The 21,396-nt window shown below is 44.4% G+C and overlaps 2 protein-coding genes across 2 annotated transcripts; one reads left to right on the plus strand and one right to left on the minus strand.

The window, feature by feature from the left end:
• The first annotated feature begins 216 nt into the window (after positions 1-216).
• Positions 217-5,088, plus strand: pold2 (polymerase (DNA directed), delta 2, regulatory subunit). The gene is made up of 11 exons (XM_055050683.1): positions 217-375; positions 503-735; positions 812-933; positions 1,760-1,883; positions 1,964-2,078; positions 2,153-2,351; positions 2,452-2,532; positions 3,385-3,542; positions 3,628-3,755; positions 3,831-3,932; positions 4,591-5,088. The coding sequence occupies exons 2-11, from the start codon at positions 510-512 to the stop codon at positions 4,749-4,751; spliced, it is 1,416 nt and encodes a 471-aa protein (XP_054906658.1). The 5' UTR covers positions 217-375; positions 503-509; the 3' UTR covers positions 4,752-5,088.
• aebp1b (AE binding protein 1b) lies at positions 4,899-19,513 on the minus strand. The gene is made up of 23 exons (XM_055050682.1): positions 19,350-19,513; positions 18,685-19,186; positions 16,851-17,021; positions 16,705-16,764; positions 15,127-15,435; positions 14,753-14,821; positions 14,158-14,223; positions 13,654-13,737; positions 12,107-12,178; positions 11,907-12,016; positions 11,516-11,655; positions 11,323-11,407; positions 11,085-11,229; positions 10,911-10,999; positions 9,760-9,883; positions 8,925-9,121; positions 8,617-8,793; positions 8,323-8,486; positions 7,763-8,163; positions 6,618-6,757; positions 6,121-6,220; positions 5,848-6,014; positions 4,899-5,678 (listed from the first exon to the last, which is right to left on the minus strand). The coding sequence occupies exons 2-23, from the start codon at positions 18,923-18,925 to the stop codon at positions 5,325-5,327; spliced, it is 3,465 nt and encodes a 1,154-aa protein (XP_054906657.1). The 5' UTR covers positions 18,926-19,186; positions 19,350-19,513; the 3' UTR covers positions 4,899-5,324.
• Positions 19,514-21,396: the final 1,883 nt, after the last annotated feature.

A 21,396-nucleotide genomic window follows, 5' to 3' on the forward strand; every position in this document is an offset into this window, starting at 1 on the left:
TGTACATTTATTTATGGATTAGAGTTTTATCAGAGTTTATTCAGTTTATAAAAATAAATTTAATAAGTTACAGTTATTGGATATATATACTTTCGTAAGACGGTTAATATTTAAATCGTTTGCATAATAATAAAAAAAGAAGAACAAGAAGAGAGTTTGTCAGAGAACAGTTGTATCCCTCATCATGGTCTGTGTCTGCAGCGTTGGATGCGCGGTCCACAATTCCTCGCGAGAATACAGAGACATCTCGCGAGACAGTGTAATTTTGCGGGAATTGTCTTTTTGTTCGCCTGGAGAAAAATCGGAAAATACATCAAAATACCACATTGAGGACGGAAAAGCCAGCCCCAGAACCATTTATTTTTGTTTTACCAGGTAAAGTCGCCACATTGTATTAAAACAGTGATGTTATGCAGCGATTGCATTCACTGCGTGTTGAGTATCTCGGTGGACAGAAGAGTAGCAGCAGTTTAGGCGATAATAACAACTAGCACGTTTCCAGGACCGTCATGTTCTCCGACCTGAGTGCGCAGAGGGAGGGCTCCTCTCTGCTCTGCCGCCCGGCCTCGGAGGACCAGGGCCCGGTGTTTGAGAGGACCTCGCTGGACTACAGCCCCCGCAACGAGCGCTACCGAGTCGGGGAGCGGAGCTTCAACAGGCAGTACGCTCACATATATGCGGCACGACTCATGGAGATGAGACCCCTGCTGTCAGAGAGAGCCAAACACAAGTGGGGTAAGAGTAAATTGACTCACTGTGAACATACCGACCTTACCCTGATGTGTGCTGTTTTAAAACTTTGTCTCGTCAGGTCCGGATGTGCGCATCAGGAAGCTGTGTGACCTGGAGACCGGGGAGCAGTGTTGCATTGTAGGGACCCTGTTCAAGCGTATGGACCTGCAGCCATCTATTCTGAAGGAGATCAGCGAGGAGGTTGGCCAACCTTACTGAATGTTGCAGAAAGCAAGAAATGCATAGCAGCATGTGATCATAAAGTGGTTGTATTTAATTAGTTTTTCATGAATAATCCCCATCGAGGTGCGATTGAAGATCTAAATCTTTTCTGGTAGTCCTTAATATTTCGTAACATTTTTACATATTTTAGATTCCAAACTGTCTCAGATTTGATGGAAATTGCTTTTGAACAGCAATATGTTTTTAACCTTTTCCACAGAGGTTCTGATAGATTTAAGCCTGGCCTTTGAATAGGCCGTTCCAAAGCATGAATATGATTTGTTCTGAGCTGAACAAATTGATGCAAACTAGAACTCGATGCAAACTTTGGATCGTAGTCAGAGCTGCGATGGAAAGATTTAGATCAAATTTATAAGTTACCCAAATCAAGAAGACACATTCCTATTTAAAGGGTGTTATTATTTTTGCAAGGTACTTCATGGTCGCTCTACTATTTACAAACCCATTCACTAAATTATAATATTACTGAATATCCCATTTATTTTGGAAACTTTATCAGAAAGTGGAACACGTAGAGATGGATGTTTGAAAGCCTTTATTTCTGTTAATTATGGTGATTTTCCACAACAGTTAATGAAAACATGACATGTAAAATTTTAATATTATGTAGTTAGATTAAAAAAAAAGAGTATTTTTAAAAACCGAAATGTGGCTTTAATGAAAAGTATGTTTTATATCTGATCTAAGGTTGTTATTTTTGAAAGGTACTTTTAATCTGACAAACGAGACTTATTGGACCGTTTCATCCAATTGATTGAACACGACTGTATTTATTTTTCTTCAGCACAACCTCCTGCCTCAGCCTGCACGAAACAAATACATCACTGAAGCGGATGAGCTGATTCTGGAGGATGAGCTGCAGAGGATTAAACTAGAGGGCAAAATTGACAGAGACAAGTGTGTCACCGGTCAGTTTATCACTGCACATCACCTCCGCTCTCTCCCACACGTCTTCAAATTCATTTATCGTCTTCCTCCCACTCCCCAGGTAGCGTAATCGCCATCTTTGGAGCCGAGAAGAACGACGGCAAGTTCACCGTCGAGGACTTCTGCACGGCTGACCTCCCTTCGCAGACGCCCAGACCTACACTCGGCTGTGACAAGTAAGCCAAAATCACGTGATGACCCCACGTCCGTCTGCGTTCGTGGCCCGCCTCTGACCGATCCGTCTGCTCAGGTTCGTGCTCCTGGCCTCAGGGCTCGGCCTGGGCAGCAGCAAGGCCGACAGCATGCTGGGTCTGCAGCTGCTGGTCGACATGGTAACCGGTCAGCTCGGTGACGCGGGGGAGCAGAGCGGGGCGGCGACCATTTCCAGGGTCCTGCTGGCCGGGAACCTGCTGAGCCAAAGCACCCAGGACAAAGATGCATCGACAAAGGTGACAAGCTTAAAAATTCAATAAACAGAGCAACTCTTAGACATATTTATCTTGTAAACGGCTCAACATGTCAGATATTGAAAATCTGTATGTCATTCAGGCCAAGTATCTCACTAAGAAGACTCAGGCCGGCAGTGTGGAAGCCATCCGCCTGCTTGATGAGCTCCTGCTTCAGCTGGTGGTGAGATGTGGAGCGTTAATAATCGCTTTTCTGTTGTGTTTCTGCTGGAGGAAGTGAGGGTGTCTGTATTTGGCAAGATTGCATAAGTACTATTGTAAAAAAAACCATTCAGAGTGTGGCATGTTGTTAATAATAAAGAGAAAGTGATAAGGAAAAGCTTCAGTTGACTTGGAGGAGTTTATTAATCGTCAGTATTGGACACCGCAACTGTTTAATCTGTTCTGATAGGAAACTTCACACTCTGCAATCAGGAGTGTTTTTATTTTTACTCTAGTATATGTGACTGTACAGAGTATTTACACATTATTAACTCTTTGGTGCAGAAGACTTGTTAAAAATGTATCTATTAACTGCGTGTTCATTTTTGTTTGTAATATCTTTCAGTGGAGATGCGACCGTACATGAAAACAGCCCTTTATTAACCATTCAGACTAGCAGACACAACCAAAACTGTGATGGCGAGACTCACTCTTAACAAAAACCCCAAAACAGTCCAAATAGTTTGGATGTATTTGCCTTTTCTTTTCCATTCCTCCTTGGAAAAAGTTGATGTTTTAGAGTAGGGATTGGACTCTGTGTTGCTCCAGCATTTTATGTGTGTGGTGTGTTTGTCCTACAGAGAAAGATTTAAAACTTTAAATAACTCGCAAACGAGGAATAAACATAAAATTTCAACATGGGAAAAAAAAACCTTGATCTGACGACTAGTTGCACTATTTTGAGGTAAAGTAAAAGAAAAAATGTCACCTGTTGCCCCGTAGTGGGCTCCGTAGTTTCTGAGGCACAGAGCAGATGGAAAAGAAAAAAAAAATGTTACTGACGTCGCGTTGCCTCCTCTTGCTCCGTCGTAAGGCCTCCGTTCCAGTGGACGTGATGCCAGGGCAGTGCGACCCCACCAACTACACCCTCCCACAGCAACCCCTCCACAGATGCATGTTCCCTTTGTCCTCCGTGTTCCCCACCCTGCAGCTGGTTTCCAATCCATATGGAGCCAGCATCGACGGAGTCAGGTAGGCGGTGTCCCAGGCGAACACACACACACTCTGTCCCATCTGAAGTGGTTGTTCAGATCTGGTCCGGTTTCTCTCTGCGAAGATTTTTAGGCACATCGGGTCAGAACGTGTGTGACATCAAGAAGTACAGCAGCCTGGACAGCCACCTGGAGATACTAGAGGAGACACTGCGGCTCCGGCACCTGGCCCCCACGGCTCCTGATACGCTCGGTTGGTTGAATGGTGGAGGGGAAGAAGTGTCTACACACACATACCTGGGTGATGACAGCAGTGTTTTTGTTTCAGGTTGCTACCCGTTTTATCAAAGAGACCCGTTTATCTTGGAGGAATGTCCCCATGTGTACTTCAGTGCCAACGCTCCAGTGTTTGAGTCTAAGCTCATCCAAGGTCAGTGACAGATGAAAGGTTCCTCCACTTCCAGGAAGGATTTAATTTGAAGTATTTCCATTTCTAGAAAAAAGATCTGTTTGCCAGTTTATTCAGTTTTTGTCCTTTCAGATTCCTTTTCTTTATTTCTTTGCATGCTCTGTACATAGCCATAGCTATATCTACCGTAATTGTAGTTATTCTTGAAAAATGGACTAAAAAGAACAGAGAACACTGGGAAATGCTGAGGGTATGTCTGTCATGATAAGTTTTGTTGGACGATAAATTGTCTCAGTGGTTATTGCGATAAATGTGAAAGTTTTGAGATCATTTTCAAGTATAATATTGATAATGGCCTAAGAATGTAAGCTATCCCTCTAATACACTGAAAGAGAAAAAACCTTAATATTAATATTTTAAATATTCAATGTAATACACAACAAACAAACAATAATAATAATAAAAGAAAATAGACATCACACAAACCAAACCATAAAAACATGGATTGTGATGTCTCGAGACAGAATGCCCCTTCAGAAAATATTGCAGCTTATTTTAATGCGTTGTGCGATTAATTGATTAATTTCTTATCTGAGGGTAAAAAAATGGTGAAGGAATTGGGTCGAAAATGATCAGTTTTGTCACTATGTACTGTAAGTTTTGGTCTCCTCCCTGCCAGGTTCTGATGGACAGGAAGTCCTTCTGGTGACCGTGCCAGACTTCAGCAGCACCCAGACCGCCTGCCTGGTCAACCTGCGCACCCTGCGGTGCGAACCGGTTTTCTTCTCAGCCTTCTCTGCCGACGAAGACGAAGAAAATGAGATGAACATCAGTCATTAGCAGAAGAACCATGGCCATCTCGGATCAGCTGGACTAAAAGCGTTTTTTTTTTTTGTTTGTTTGTTTATTGTTCAGGTTGAAGTTGTCAAAACAGGCAACCCAGTAACAAAGACTGCTCTATTAAAAACAAACAAAAAACCCCCAAGATACTTGTTAATTATCAGTTTTATTAGGACCCACTTGTGCCTCTGATGGTGCCGCCATCGTGACCTGCTTTCCACACAATTATGTGTCTTGTAGAAACTATCACTGACATGAGTGACGACAATCTAAATAATTCAGCTGTTTGTTTTTTTTTTAATTTGTGTTCTCAATAAACATCTTTTCATGAAGCATACATTTACAAAAGAGACAAAAAAAATAACAGCGTGGACGTGGAGCTGGACAGAAACGTCTATAAACATGGATTAGTTTTTAGTTGTGTAACAGAAACTTTTCACCGTAGTTACATGTACATTCTCACTGCCTTTGTTTTTTTTTTTAAAAAAAGACTGAACTGACAACAAGAGCTACAATTACGAACCTGGAATGGCTTACTGAAACAAGCTGGATGTTTTGGGGGTTTTTTTTGGTTTAATAGTCGTCAATCTTGTATTCGTAGTTATAATCCAGGACAGGTGTGAAGGATTCTGCCTCCCCTAAGGCCCAAGATTCGTACCACGATGTTGTTGGAGCTGCTGTTGTCGTCGTCGTCGTTGTGGGTATTGTCGTCGTCAAACTCAATCTCATTAACCTCTGCTGCCGAAGACGGCGGATATGCGCAATCCTGAGCATCTTCCTGCGCTGGAGGCCTATGTTGGCGTTTGAAGAAAACCTGTTGCTCCCGTTAATCACGCGCTTCTGGCTGCCACTGCTGCGTAAAGAGGTTTGTGCTCTGGAGTTGCTGTAACTGAGTCGAATTGGCTTGTTGCCGTGAAGGGCCATGATCTGTGAAGAAGTCAAAGCAAACCTTTGTTCACAAACGTCTGTTTCGTCTATCATAAAATCTGAGTGATAAACGCTGAAGGTCGTGGTTGGAGTGTGGGAAAAGTTGAAGGAGGTATGAATATTTCTGAGAGGTGCTGTATGTCGAGCCGGGGTCAGAGTGTGACCTCACCTGTTTAATGCGGTCCCAGTTGGACTTGGCCAGGTTAAAGCTGCAGGAGGTCGCTCCGGACTCGTAACCCACCACACAGAGTTTAGTCTCGGAGGAGAAGCCTTCGGCCTTCGCCGTCACCCGGTACTCCCCCGGGTTCAGCAGCCGCCAGTAGTCCCCTGTTGGGGCTGAGGTCATTAAAAAAAAAAAAAAAAGGCGGATGAGCATGTTTGAAAGTGTCAGAGTTGAAAATGGGCAGTAAATGTATTTTAAGTGGGGATAAAATGTTGTCACCTGTGGTAACGTCATGGTTTATTCCCTCCACAGAGATCGTGGCGTTTGCTATAGGATTCCCCTGCTGATCTTTCACGATGCCTCTGATGCCCCGATGCACCTAAACAACATGAGGAAACACGCCGTCTGTTCTCATGTTACTGTTTAACAAAATGTGCCGTAATTCAGCATTTTCAAAAAGTAAACATTTAAAGGAAACTGGCCACAACCATGATGAAAAGACAAAAAAAAAGATGTTTACGTCTCTAAGTTTTTAACTTTTTTTCCTCCGCTCACAGGAGACTGTAACTCATGATTTTATCTAATCGTAAAAGGACTATAAAACATTTCAAATAAGTTGTGTCTCAATGAGATTGTGTCTGGAGGACAAATGATTTTCAAGGCAAGACGTCCCCGTTTATGGTTTTTGGGATAGGAGGCGATTATTAGCAGATGTGAAATTCAGCAATGGTGAAATCTGACTAGCATCCAGATCAGGTTGCATTCTTGTGACTCACCTGCTCCATGAAGGTGAGCATCGCTTCCCTGTTTTTCTCCCATTCTTGGGCCAACTCACTCTGATGAGGAAATTTATCACAGCCCAGGAATATGGACAACTCATAGCAGTTGGTATGAAGATAGCTGAAGTCATTCATACCTGGACAGAAGACCACAGACATGGACATTGACCACTGTGACCAACACAAAGGATGAATCCTCTTCCAAATAATTGGATTCAGTTTGATTCAAAAATCTAATTCTAAAAAGAAATGTAATAAATTCAGGTGTTCTAGTTTAACATCCAGCATCCAGGCATACAAACTGTTTCTGCAAACATTTGCTTAAAAAAAGCGTTGCTCTCAAAAACTTGGTGACTTCCAGGAATCCATCATTACAAGAAGCCCATTTGCTAAATTTCCTTGTTACTAAACATTCCACGGAGACCAGGATAGGAAACTATTAGTGCAACTATAATGGCAACTTGGCCACCGAGTCGGGACAACAGCTGGAGCATTCAGTGTGCAGAAACTCACTGTGGATTCAACAGCCACAGACCTCTGAACTTCAGACTGGCTCAAGAATAGCACAGACCTCATCATAAAATGTGTTTCAGTGGCTAAACATCTAGGTCTGAACTTTATATCATCAAATGCAATGCAAAACCACCCCACAAGACTCACTGAAGACGTACTAACTGGAACCATATTACCTCTTTGTCTGGCAATCCAACGGTCTTGATTTAGCGGATTCCCCAAGAACAGGAACTGTCTGACTGTTTCGCCAACTATGGTGTTGTGGGGTTGTTGGTCAGGGCTTAGCCCATTAGTTTCACCAAAAGACATTCTGGTGTTGAAGTATTTGAAGATGTTTAAGACATTTCAATAATTCTCGCCTTGTGACAAACATGGCCTTGTATCACCGGACAAAGCAAGGTCCATGAAGACATGGAAGGGGGATTTTTTGGTGTGGAAGAACTTGACTAACCTGCACAGCTGTCAACCTGACAAAACAGCTGCATCAGTCAACCCTTGCAGAGTTAACCTGTAGGGTGCGTGCTTATGGGTTTAGGAAATGATTAAAGTTTGCGTTTCTTTAATTGTAGTTGCACATCGTGTCCACCAGGGTGTGCTACCTCTCCAGCAGTCAGCGGGTCGGTACTTACTCCCCGTGACGGGCTTCCACTTCGCCCGGTTGACCATGCCGACTGCCCCCGTGGGGATGTCTCCGTGGCAGGAGCCGCGGTAGTTGTGAGTCATGGTCAGGTGCGTGGAGGCGTACGACACAGCCAGCCACCTGAACAGGGACTCGTCCGGGGTCAGCCGGGGCTCGTCTTCGGGCTCACTGTAGTGGTATCCAGCCCCTCGCCCTCCATCGTCCTCCTCCTCCCTGTGTCCATAACCCTGGCTGTAGCCGTGTTCGTATCCGGGGTCGTATCCTTGGTCGTATCCGTGACCTCGCCACTCTTCCTCCGGCTCTGCATATCCTCGACTCCTCCAGTCCTCCTCTGGCTCCTCCTGGTAGCCCCTTCCCCACTCGGTGGCGTCAAAACCTTCGTCCTCGTACCTGGAGGGATGTTATTCTAGTTCAAGCCTTGTCAAAACAACTCTGATTGATGCAGGAGGAAAGGGAGGAGGAATTGCAGAGCACAACAACCTTGAGAGGCAAAAAAAAAAAAAATCTATGCAGAGAAGAAGAGCAGTAAATTCAGAGGAAATGTCATACTGTCTCTTCTTGCGGCTGCGGGATTGCTCGCTCTTGGCAGGCTTGTTGAGACGCAAGCTGTCGTAAGGATAGGCCACGATGGCCTCTCCGCCTTGGAAGTTTGCACCCAACACAAATGAATAGGTTTTCATCCAGGAAATGATGGCTCTGGTCTCCACAGCAACCTGGAGCAAAATCAGAAAGACGAAGATTCAGCACATCTGAAAAGAGTAGGACAGCAAACAGTTTCTGAGACCAAATGTGTTATACATCTAACCCAGCAAGCATTTTAAGACTTATTTGTGAGTTATTTACCGAGGAGTTGAACTCAAAGTTTTCTGGTATAGGGACATGATGGTTGGGGGTCAGTTTAGGCACCATGCCCTTATCCTCAGCGTCCCACAAGATGCTGTTCAGGTCCGGGAAGTTCTGGAAGATGTCAAAGCCGTCCTCGGTGAAGTGTCCCATGGTCCAGCTGCTCATCTCCGAGCCCTGCAGCAGGAAACACGAGGAAATCAGCTGATGAAACGCACCGACTTTGGTTCAGCAGCATCTCCCGTTCGTTCCTTCTGTTTGTTTTTGCGGGTTGACCCAGTAGACGTGATTGCTTTTCTTCCACTCACCACCTCGAAAGCTGCCTCGTGCCCGTCAGGGTTCAGAGAGGGAACCAGGTGGATGCGTATTCCCTCCACCAGGCGCTGGGCCCTGGGGTTCCTGTCTTTGTATTCTTTGCACAGGTACTGCATGAGCAGCAGGATCAGCTCTCTCCCCACTGCCTCGTTCCCATGAAGACCAGCCGTGTAGCGAAACTCCGGCTCACCTGAGGAGACGGCCCGTTATCCTCTGTTGACCACAACCTGCACGTCTACCTGCTTTTACTACCAGGTGATTCGTTCAGGACATATCTGTATTTTTCTTTTTTTTTATCAATCAAAGTATTACTTTAGAAACAGGGACACGCACAAGTATCCGTACCCAGGGCCCGACTTAGGAGGGTGTGGGCCCCTGGGTCGGCGCTTGGCCGTGACTTACTTGTGGAACCGATCCCATCCACAAACCTTATCTACCTACAAGGTCACAAAAATCAGCCATTGTCCACCATGAGAGAGGCAGATGGACAGTCCCACCACCAGGTCTTTTCTCAATGCAAGGTTTAATAATAATAATAATAATAATAATAATAATAATAATAATAATAATAAAGCAGTCATGCTGGATGTTTGCCAGAACAAATCAGAAAGTTTTTCACATCACTGCCAAAACCCTCCGGTGATAAAATCAAGACATTCTGACCTTATTCATTCACAAAAATACAAAGCATCATGCTGCGGCCCCGGTAAGCCCGTGCTCAAATCTGGCTTGTCCGTACCTCTAGGACACGTTTTTACTTCACAAACCAGTGTAGTTTAATTGCAAATCTTAACCGGACGGGCGCATCAGTCACGCTCATATTCTCACCGGTTTCGTGCTCCGCGGGGTTCCCAGAGATGATCATTGCCATGATTTCTTGTCCCTTAGAGCTGCGGCCCAGGCTGTAGACATTGGTGATGTTGGGGCACTCCTCATGCACCGACTTCATCAGCTGGATGAGTCAGAAACGATGCAGATGAAGTATTGCTCACACAGACAACAAGCGGTTCACCGTCAAAAAACTCACATCCTGTTTTCATTCTTATCCATCATCATTATGATGCTTCAGTCACTCTGAGACATCTGAGTCTCAGAGCGCCATCGTCTTCGTCAGGCGTGATACCCGCTCCATTCAGCAGGCTGAATATTTGAATTCAGCCTGCTGAATATTTGAAAAACATAATAGGCGACAAATATTTCATGCTCAACAGTCCTTTGCAATGTCAATTTTGCACAGTCTGAAATTATCATGATATATATAGTTCTTATGACTGAAACGGTTAATCTGATTAAACACGACAGATCAATTATTGAAACAATTGTCAACTAATTTGGTGAGCGATTATTTATTAACAAAAAGATCATTTTCTGAAAGAACAACACACTCAGAGGACATATTAACCCAAAATTGCACAAAGAAATGTATACATTTTGCGTTCAAGATAAAAAAAAATATATATCCCTTACTTTGTATAATCTAGCCAGAACTCTTAGAGTGGAATCATTTTAGCTTTTCCCAGTTCAAATACGTAAAAAAAATAAAAATAAATAAAACTTCAAATAAACATCTTTTGCTGTCTATTCATTATTTGGTTAAGCCAAAAATGGATCAAAAGACCATCTCCAACCTGTTGACTTTTCACATGTTGATGTCTGCAGTGGATTTTTTAGCTGCAGATGCATCCTGTGCTACAAATGATCATGAAAAGTGTTATAGCACTGAATGTTTATTATCTTATTTTAAAAAAATATTGAATTTGAAGCCTCTTTTAATCGTATAAAAAAGGCTGAAATAAAAAATCTGCAAAATGTGCCAATTATTTTTTTTTTATCCTATTAAACGATTTTTTTAATCATCAGAATAATTGACAGGTTAATCAATAACTAAAACAATCTCTAGTCACAGCGCTAATAGTTTTAAGACACTGTGTAGACTAAAGCGATGATCGTCCTCAGGATGCACTTTGGGGGATACTCACTTCAACCATCTCGGAGTAGCTGTGGTGTTTGAACTGCAGGTAATCCACAGGGGTCACCTCATTCTGCCTGTACAGAGCATCACCTGGGTCTGAGAGCAGAAACCGATTAAACCACACTCCTCTCTGTGTGTCTCACACTGTGTTCCTGGAGGGCGGCGCGGTGGGGAGGCTCACCAGGCAGAGGGCAGCCCAGGACCTCCAGCCTCATGCACAGAGAGCCGTTCCAACTCTGAGGGATGATCCGGATGTAGCGAGCCACCACGGGCTCGGCGAGCCGGTTCATGACGGGAGTGTCCTTGTCGTTGTTTCCGAAGAACAGCTGAACGAGACGGGGGGAGACGGGAGGAGATGGGAGGTCGGCGATTCAGCGGTGGAAGCAAGGAGGAGGTGAGGCGGTTTGACGTCAACTCACCCAGTCTGCGTATCCGTCGTGAATGGTGGTCCACTCTCTGCTGTCATTGCTGAAGGCCAGGAAGTAGGACGTCACAAAATCGCTCCTGAAATGAGTCAACGGGAGATTGGCATGTGGAGCTTATTGCTGAGATGAAACCAGTGTGTGTGTGTGTGTGTGTGTGTGTGTGTGTGTGTGTGTGTTTGCTCCTCACTCATTCAGGGCATCTCGGCCTTGAGTGACAACTCCGGTGAACTCCGTCTCCCTGCGAGCGTCGACCTCAAACCAGTGGATCCTGTCCTCTGAGTTTGCGCACCACGCTCCACCTCTCATATTGTCCTCATCCTCTGAGCCCTGGGAACCACACAGACCAGAGAGTCTGCTGCTCAGTCCTCTGGCTTGCTGAGCTCTAAACTCAAAGCATGTGATTTGATTTGAATTTACGTTTCTCTTGACTTTGAAACGGCACGCCAAAGTGTGTTTTTGATTTAGTATCTCGGTTGTTTATGATTAATGGAAGTGACTGTCTCAGCAGTGACTGTGTTTTCCAAAGCTGCTGACGGGTAATCGAGTGGCGTATTCAGACTGCGGTCCCGGCCGCCTACCTGCATGTTGAGGCGCGCCCTCTGAGGCGAGAAGGTGTACTGGGACATGGAGGAGGCTGTGAGCTGGTCTGACTCGATCTTATGGGACTCCATCCCCAGAGGAGGACATTCTGCCACATGCGGAGGCACAAAAGAATGAGATGAAACGCTGAAAAGGAATAGTAGATTCTCACCATCTTTTCCAGATTTTACTGACTCACTCTTTGGCTCCTTGTAGACACGTGGTCTCTTCCTGGCTCGCTCCTCGGCCTCCTTCAGCTTCTCTGCTCGTTCTGTCAGGGGGGGACAGAAGAGCAGTCTGAATGAAAAATAAATTGCAGTTTTTTCCTGAGTTTTATTTCTTTTTCTCTTCTACTTTCTCTGCCCCGACACAAGTTAGCGACTTTTCTTTTTGTTTATTTTTATTTCTTTTTACACTTTACTGGCTAAAAATCCTGAGGATGTGAAGAGCTGGAGTCTGGCGGAGGGAAGAAATTTAAAAAACAAAACCAGATGTTATGACTTGGCCTTCCGTCCAGATTTGCTCTAATAAAACTCAGGCCATCCTGACCTCAAGCAGAACCGTCCCAAAGCACATTCAAAGTAAGGAAACAACGACTTGATTGAAAATGCCTTCAAGTCAGGCTGAAAATATTTAGAGTTCAATATACACATTTAGAAGTCGAAACAGAACTAATGCAATCAGAAAATGTTTGTTTTTCCCAGTCTATTATTCTCCAATTTTGGTTGAACGTGTGTGAAATGTTGTAGCTGTTGCCCAGGTCTTCTGCTGCTGTAGCCAATAAACCTCATGTTTTGTTGTGCTGTTTGCGTTCGGCGGCGGCTCTCTGCCTATTTTGGTTTCAACAAGTTGTTATTTAATCTCCCGTTGCCTTTGTATCATAATGTCAATTTCAAATATAGAACTGATGAACCTTTTTCTGACCTCTGTAAACCCAACAGAAGGCCGTGAAGTTTAATGCATTTGGACACGGTTGATACAAACAGAATATTACTGGAACTGTGGCAGCGGACGGCAGCTGGAAGGACTCCCAAATCCAACTCTGGTTAGGGCCTGATCCTGCTTTGGACCGGCTCTTCCCCAGAGAGGAGCACTGGACGCTCTAACACACTTATTTTTTCTTTGCTTTTGTCTCACCGAACTCTTCTGCAGGTCCACTTTAAAGGTGGCAGCACTAGGTGGTGGAAAAATCTGCTTTGAGTGAAGCTGAAATCACTCGAATCGGTAGCAGACTGTGGCTGCTGCAGGTGACCTTTTGACCCCAACTCCTGTCTGAGTTATTTATCATTTTCTCTGAACTTTACTCCCCAACCTGAACGCATATTGCAGACACGTGGCAGCCGTAGTGACGGATTGAATTGAGCGTGCTTTGAGCTTTCCCGATGAAAACTCCCCCATGGCGTCTGTTTTCCTCATAGCTCCAGTCCGATCCAAACGGTTTCGTCTCTGTTTGTTTTCCCTCTGGCTCGCGGGAGATTTCTGAACCGCTAGCAGGCCTGATCTCAATTCTGCTTTGATTGGACAAACCTCGGTCCCTTTCGTGCAAGTTAAAGCTCGACTCTTCACAACATCTGCAGCGGCGTATTCATAAGAGACAGGAGAAAGCGGCGAACATGTTAGAGCGTTGTTTTGTTGTCCTCTAGTACTTTTGCTGTTAGGTCAAAGGCACTGGCGTCTGTTGACATAATTGTACAGAAAGATCATTTCCAAAAGGGTTCGGGTAAACCCACATCTGGGTTCTCTTACCTCTCTCCTCCCTCTCTCTCTCCTTCTTGGCTCGCTCTCTTTCTTTCTCTACCCACTTTTCGTCTGTGTCGTAGTCTTTCCGTCCTGCAGCGGAAAAAGAGAACTGGTCACTTTATAGAAGCGCTCAAGAGGTGCGTCTCTCCAGTTTGAAACATGGAAACAAAGAGGAAAAAGATGGTGAAAGATCAGCTTTTATTTTGTAAGGATGTTGACCTTACATAAGGACATGTAGGTTTCAGACGTACAGAAGCTTGCAAGATTATCCAGACGCCTTGAAGTTTTTATGACTTGGTAGACCGAGACATCGGGATGCATAATTGTGAAATGGGAAATTACAACAGATTGGCTTTCGAGATCAAAATCCGGGAAACAAAAAGATTACCAGGGATTAGTTATCAATCTGGAAACCTTATGACCCGAGTGCTTATTCCTTCCAGTCTTTCTGAGTAACGAGAACCATGTGGGGGTTTTTGGGACGTATTTCACCCGTGAGTGCTCACTTACTCATTCCGTATTCATCATAATCATCATACCAGGTCCTCTCAAATGGAGCAGATGTTGTGGGTTCTTCTGTGTTGGAGAAAGAAAAGAAAAAAACATCAACAAAACGAAGTTAGAAACCCCGTACTGTCATCAAAAACATCTACTTTTTTACAAGTGAGACTTTATGAGATCGCACCAGTTTTACACGTCAGCCCTGCCCTGATTTGCTCGACCACAACATCAGATGTGCTTCTGTGACGCCTCACTATAATCAGGTTGTTAGAGCCTTAATTTACATTTACAGGAATCATAAATTAGTTGGGATCTGATGACAGGGCTCCTCCGAACGCCACAACAGAACTGTAGACGGTCTTGTTGACTTAGTGGATCCAAGCAAACCCACCCACTCCTGTCTGCAAATGTAGGGTGGGTTGTTGCGCGGACTCACTGTAATGTCATTGCCATGTGCTCATGAAAGCCACAAGTGGAACAAATATTTCATATGTCCCTGGAAATGTCTCACTGCTTGATTTGAAAATGTGCCATATTTTTTTTTGGGGGGGGGGGCGGGGTTTGGTTGTTCATTTTTCTAATTTTGCTGTGTGTCAGCAGGTACCTGGGATGGTTTCCACTATGATCTCGGGGCTGACCTCTTCTCCGTCTGGGAATTTCTCTGGAAGCTCGACTGCGGGAGGGAGAAACAGGACAGAGCAAGAGTTTAAACGACAAAACTAGGAGTCATTTAACTTGACAAATAATTTAACACAAAGTGAGTGAGGAAAAATGCTGGAAGAACTACATTTGTTTCGGCAAAACACTGGAAACACAGAGTAACGACAACACGTTCGGAGTGTCAAACAAAAGTTTTCAGCACCTGCGGAAAAAAATCGGATGATCTTTTTGACCTCTGTTAGAGACAAAGTGCAGAAAAGTGTTCACTGCTGTGACAGCAGAAACAAAACCAGGAGGACTAACGAGTCCAAACCATACCTGTGGCATCCCAGTAATTGCTGTCGTCTGTGTCGTACTTCTCAGGGGCCTCAGGGGTCGGGTCCGGCTCCTTCCAGTAGGAGTCATAGTTATCGGTCACAGGACCGTATGGCTCCTTGTCAACTTCCTTCCACAGATCGTCGTAGTTGTCGGGCGGTGAAGTCGACGGCTGTCCCTCGATGGGAATCCAGTAGTCATCGTAGGCGTCAGTCACAGGGTCGTCTGTTTCCCGGTGGCGGTACGGGGGCTCAGTGCTTGGAGATGGAGTGGTGCCAGCCCCCCAATAGTCATCTTCTGTCCAGTAGTCGTCTAATAGACAGAGGACAAACCGCAGATGTGCAAATAAAGTCGTTGAATCACATCAGTCAGTCATTCGAGATTATTTGTTTTGCACATTTCAGCAGCAATGTCCAAAGTGCTTCACATCGTAAAAACACATAAAAGAAAATTTATAAAAATCTCATTCAAATCCCAAGAAAAAAAAACAATCATAGCTGAATCTGGACTTATTTCATGTGGCTGAAGTCAAACTGTTGTGTTCACAGCCAAACAGACTTTAAGAAGAAACTGGAAGGAGAGTTAAAAGGAAATAAACAATATTAAAAAAAAAAAAATCTAAGAAAGACGTGGCAACAATTTATCCAGAAGTTAATATAAACAAACCACTATTATAATCATTCTTTTGAAAAACAAAGAATAATCCGAATAACCAGAAAAAATAAACAGCTATTAATATTGCAATATTGATATTGCAATATTGACATTGCAATATCAATATTGCGATATTAATATCGCAGTTATCAATCTCAACACACGTCAAACATGTTGGTCGATGTTCTATTTATCAAAACAACAGATGGGTTTTTAGTCTGGATTTAAAGTAACATAGAAATCCAGCGGATCTTTAATATATGTTGGTGCTGAGCCATTAAATAATTCATAAACTAACAACAGTATCTTAGAGTCTACTGTCTGAGCTACTGGGAGCCAGCGTAGAGACTTTGATGATCTATCTTCCTAGTTTTAGTGAGAACAGTTGCAGCTGTCTGTCTGTTTTTAGCCAGACCTGTGAAGACTCTGTTGCAGTAATCAATGCGACTCGAGAAAAACGCATGGATGAGTTTCTCTACATCTTGTTGGGACATTAGTCCTTTTAGTCCTGGAAATGTTCTTCAGGTGACAGAAGGCCGACTTTGTAACTGCCTGTATGTGACTCTGAAGGTTGTGGTCTTACGTGCAACAGAACTGCGTGGGACAAATTCAATTCACCAACATGTGGCGTTATTTGCCTGAGTCGATTGGTTGCACCAAGATATACGGGGATTTGGAAATCTTTTTTCAGTCTGCAGCAAAAAAAACCCACAATGAGCCTCATTCATTACAAGTTGCTGCACACTGCCAGTCAGCTTGCTGAAAGACGGATCCCACCTTTTATTTAGCTACTGCAGTTATTTTATGTGAAGCATAAATATGTCACCCAGTCGTTTTTCCCATTCAAAATGGAAAAGACGGGAGAAGAAGTCAGCGAATGGCTACCGGAGTCCAAACTGTAAATAAAAAGTTTAACACGGCGCTAACCAGAATCAGGGAAGTAGTCGAGCTCAGCGGGGGGATCAGTGGGAGGCTCTGTTGGGAACGCTGGAAAAAGACAGAAACCAGGTCAGCAAATCTCCTCTCAGTCACCCCAGTTCAGCAGAAGCATGACTGCAGTGTGTTGTTCTCACTTGTTGTGGTGGGTGGAAGGGTTGTGGTTGTAGCCTGCTTGTCTTTCTTCTTCCCCTTCTTGTCAGTTTTAGGCTTTTTAGTGGCGTTTGGGTCCTTTGGCTCTTTCTTCTTCTTGTCTTTCTTCTTCTTCTTGCCGTCCTCCGGGGCTCTCCTCAGCCTGCTCAAAATGCCTGGAGGAGACGAGAAGCAGAAGTGGAAGTAGTTCGGGACAAATTTCAAGGCATTAAACTTTTTGTTGAATACCCTAAAAAGTTTATATCATTTGGGAGCAACTTATTGCGAGGCAGAAACCAAACAGCTGAATTTATTTCAACTTTTTTTTTTGTATCCATCACTATTTCCTTTTGAGGTTGTCCAAAGCTTTGCTGAGCCTTCATGGAAAACACTTCTCTCTTTTTCCATTAGCTGCGTACCACTAGCTGGGATTCAAGGATGCTAAATCTGTCAACATTACTCGGCAAACTATTCTCACCTCAGCACAGAGCTGATATGTCCTCACGCATAACTTGCATGAAAAAATAATGCCACGATCTGCACTTATCTTCCAGGACTTTCTTAAGGGAGAAGAAAAGAAAATCATCATCCTCAAAACCAGTCACACCTCCTGGGCTGCCAGTTCGTCTGGGAGAAAAAAAAGACAACGACCTTAGGCGAACATCTGGACTTTCTCCAGATGTTCTGACTGACGCTGCACCAATATCAGGTTTTTTTTTCTCTTTCTCCCTCAGACTCCGATGCCCTGCAGAAGTATTTTTGTGTTGACTAAACTTTTCCACATTACCTTACAACCTTGATCCGGGGCGTGTTTTACCGGGACTTCATTCAACACAAAGTGCTGCCTAATTGGAAAGTGAAAGGGAAATGTTTTTTCTGCTCAGAACCTCTTTGCTTGGATACCCCTAATTAAATTAAAGCACAAGTAACCATCGTCAGAGATCACTTCATTAGTAAATAAACTCCACTTTTGGGTAGTTTAATCACGTTACGTGCATGGATATGCTCTGTGAAGGCCTCGGATTTTGTTGCGGAGAGGATAGAAGAGAAAATGAAACCAATTTCACAAGCTTTGAGCATCTCACAGTATGCAGTTCAATCTGTCGTCAGGACAACTGCAAACCTACCAAGAGGATTTCGCTAAGAGGTCAACTGTATCTCTGGATGAACTGCCGTGGATTGCAGCTCAGGTGGGAGAGTGTGTCTTACTGCCCAGTTCTGGACGTTGTGGAAAAGTTGCGTAGTTGAAAGAAAAACCACAAAATGCCATGATTGCCATTTGCCACAAGCCAAGTAGGTTAATAGCATGTTTAACGAGGTTCTCCGGTCAGAGGAGGCAAAACGATTTGGATCGCAGGCGGAGCACTGTGCATGGTAAATAAATAAAAGTGCACATCACTCTGAACACGGCATAGACACAGTGAAACATGGTGGCGGCAGCATCATACCGATATGGATGCTTCTCTCTGCAGGGGCAGAAAGGGAAACATTTCAATTCACAGATGCTCTCCATCCAGTGTTAAAACAGGAACTGGCAGCAGTTCAGTCTCTAAATGCACCAAGCTGGTAGAGACTCCAGGTTGTGACTGAAGCAGAATGTGGATCTGCAGAGCATCAAGTCAGCGGGACTTGAAAGCATGGTCCAAATTTTGCATTAAGGTTTTAAGTTGTAGAAAAAATATTGACTTTTTTTTATTGCGCCACTGTTTTCTGTTGACTTTCTGTTAAAATCAAATCTTAATGAAACATGTTGAATTTTGTGTTTTCGACATTCGAGGCGCCGTGCACCTCAGCAGTTTTATTGTTGTGTCTGCGGCGAGAGAGCGCCACTCAGCTTACCCTCCTGTGAGCTCCCCTTTGCCTCTCTCTTGGCCCTGACGCTGCCTCGCAGTGGGTGTGGGTCCCCTGCGAGCTCCTGCGAGCTCTCCGGGTCATCCAGGGACTCGTCTTGCAGCTGATCCTGAGTCTGCTTCTCCTGCAGGAGAGAAGATATTCCCCCGGCACTCCTCCCTCCTCTGGGAATCAGCAGGCAGCAGAGGGCCAGCAGAGCCACAGACACAGACACAGTGTGGCTTTTCATATCTGCTGCTGCTGCTGCAATGCAATGCAAGAAAAAAACAAAAAAAGAAAAAGTTTTTTGAAAAATCCTTTGGTTTTGGAGCGTGTGCGTCTTCTTCGTCAGCTCGCGCCACTTGATCCTCCAGGAGCTTCAGCGTTCAGCCTCTTTTCAACGCGTTCCAAACTTTTTACCCCAGCAGGGAGGTCTCCTCCTTTCAGCTCCACACGCACCCACATCCACAGCGTGTCATGTCAGCTGGGCTGAGGCTGGGCTAGACAGCGACTGATGGGGGGAGGGGGGAGAAGAGAGGGAGAGGCAGTCAGAGGGGCCAGGCAGCAGAGACACAGGGAGAGAAACACCTAAAGCAGAGCCGGTCAAATGAATAGTCAGAGCTCCTAATTGGTCAGCTGAAAAAACAATAACAAGGCTAAAGGATCCTCTTCACCTGCAGGACGAGTCACAACAGGTGTGGGGCTAAGACCTCAGATTGCAGGGCAGGTGGGGCCCACGGGTCCACTGGGGTTTTGAGAAGGATCCGTCTGCTTTCTGTCTGCCGAAATTCCTCCTCGGAGAGCCGCAGCCCTGCAGAACCACCTGAAAGCTGAACGGCGGGAGAGAGGAGTGACTCCTCGGACACCAGGTTGCACAAGCAGAGCCGCAGGGAGAGGGGGAGACACAGGAGCAAAAGAGGAGGAGGAGGAGGATTTGGTGCAACAAAGCCAAACAAAGATAATTGACAGGAACAGAAATCTTAAGCAGATAAAAACAAGGCGGCTCTCTTTGTCAGGTCAGAGGTTTCTTGACCTTTGTGTGTGTTCTCCAATGGGGTCAATCGGTGTCTCTTTTTTTGGAGAAAGTAAGCAGCCCAGCAGAGGGGAGCTCACAACACGGGACAGCAGATGACACAATCATATTCTTATGATTTCTTTTCCGTCCGTCTCCTGCTCTGTCTGCCGTCTGGAAAATCTGCCCAGAGGCTCGATTCATAAAGTTTACCTCTGGGATAATTTAAGGTAAACTTCTGGCACTTTGATAAAACACAGGCCGGAGATTTTTAAAACAACAGGAGAGTGTGCGCGCAACAAAAACTTATAGTCAATATATGAACGTTTGCAAAAACATTTTAGAAAAACTGCACAGCGTCAAAAGGATCAGACAATCAGGGCCTTTAGCATGAAAACCTGCTGAAGCAGTTTGGCTCATGAGATCTCAGCGTGAAGTTATGAAAACAAGAAATGTTTGACAAGGATTGGACTAAGGAGGATTACATTGAAACTGTGCAGCCGTATCTCTGGTGGGTGTTACTGCAGCTGCGAAGAATGCAGCTGATAGTTCGGGATACAGTGAGGTCAAGAAGAGGCCGATTTAACCAAAGGGGCTTGAGATGCGAGAGGAAGAGCACAAAGTGGAGAAGGAGAAAATGAGACTCTTTCCAAACGTCTTTACATAACAGACTGTGGAAAGAAAGTAAGTGAAAAGGAATGAATTGTCGACCACCCAAAAAAAAAAGGAAGAAAAAAAAAGAAGGTCTCTGTTTGAAATGTAATTTACTCCGCAGCGACAAATCTCCTAGAATCTTGGCTCGGAGACAAAGAGCAGACCCAGTTAATGCCACAGAGCCAGACCACCAACATTACTGCAGGTGTTGTTTGTAAGCATAAACTTCTCAGGCAAAAAAAACAAACATTTACTGTGGTTTTCACTCTGTAGGCTAGTAACTTTACTAGATGAGTCAAACTTTTTCGCTTTCATACGCTGTCTAGCCCAGACTCAGCCCATACACATATTTAGCCAGCTATCGCGACCCATTTTTGTTGTTGTTGTTTATGCTACACGATTGACGGTAGTTTGACTTTTCTCCCAATAAGCATGTTCAATAACAAAATATTATGTTGAGGAAAATACAAATGTCCTCAAAATTTTTATTGCAGCGCAGCTAAGCTTCTATGAGGCAAAATTGAATATGTGAAGAAAAGTGGGACTTTCAGCTGCTTCCATTCACTGTTGCTATGTTTCACACAACCACAGCATGGCGTTCACAGGGGCTGGGCGGTGAGGCAGTTCTGAAGCCTGTGCACATAATAGTAACCGTGCCGGTCAGAATCAGAGCGGCGATGATTCAACACTGTGGCAAATTGGGGGCAAACCAGACTTGGAATGCTTAAATCCCCTGGCAGGGTTCCTGTTTGTCGGGTCTTTAGTCTGGCGCTCTGAGTCAACATTTCTCCTGGAAGAAATCACTATGAACTCACTTATCTTATAAACTCACTTCCAAGCTGAAGATTTTATTCAGAGCTGTGTCTATAGCACATTCATATATTTCTCAAATTATGGTCATTAAAAAAAACTGAATTAATAAAAGGTCGATGATGAACAAAGAAAAATAATGGGGCAAGCCGATAAAATACTGGGAGAAAATATACAGGTCGAATCCGACCACAGATGAACTCTTTGGAGGTCATTGCACACAAAAACTCAAGTGTATGTGATGT

This window comes from Poeciliopsis prolifica, unplaced genomic scaffold (genome assembly GCF_027474105.1).
Source record: "Poeciliopsis prolifica strain line A6 unplaced genomic scaffold, Auburn_PproV2 SCAFFOLD031, whole genome shotgun sequence".
NCBI classification, from domain to species: domain Eukaryota; kingdom Metazoa; phylum Chordata; class Actinopteri; order Cyprinodontiformes; family Poeciliidae; genus Poeciliopsis; species Poeciliopsis prolifica.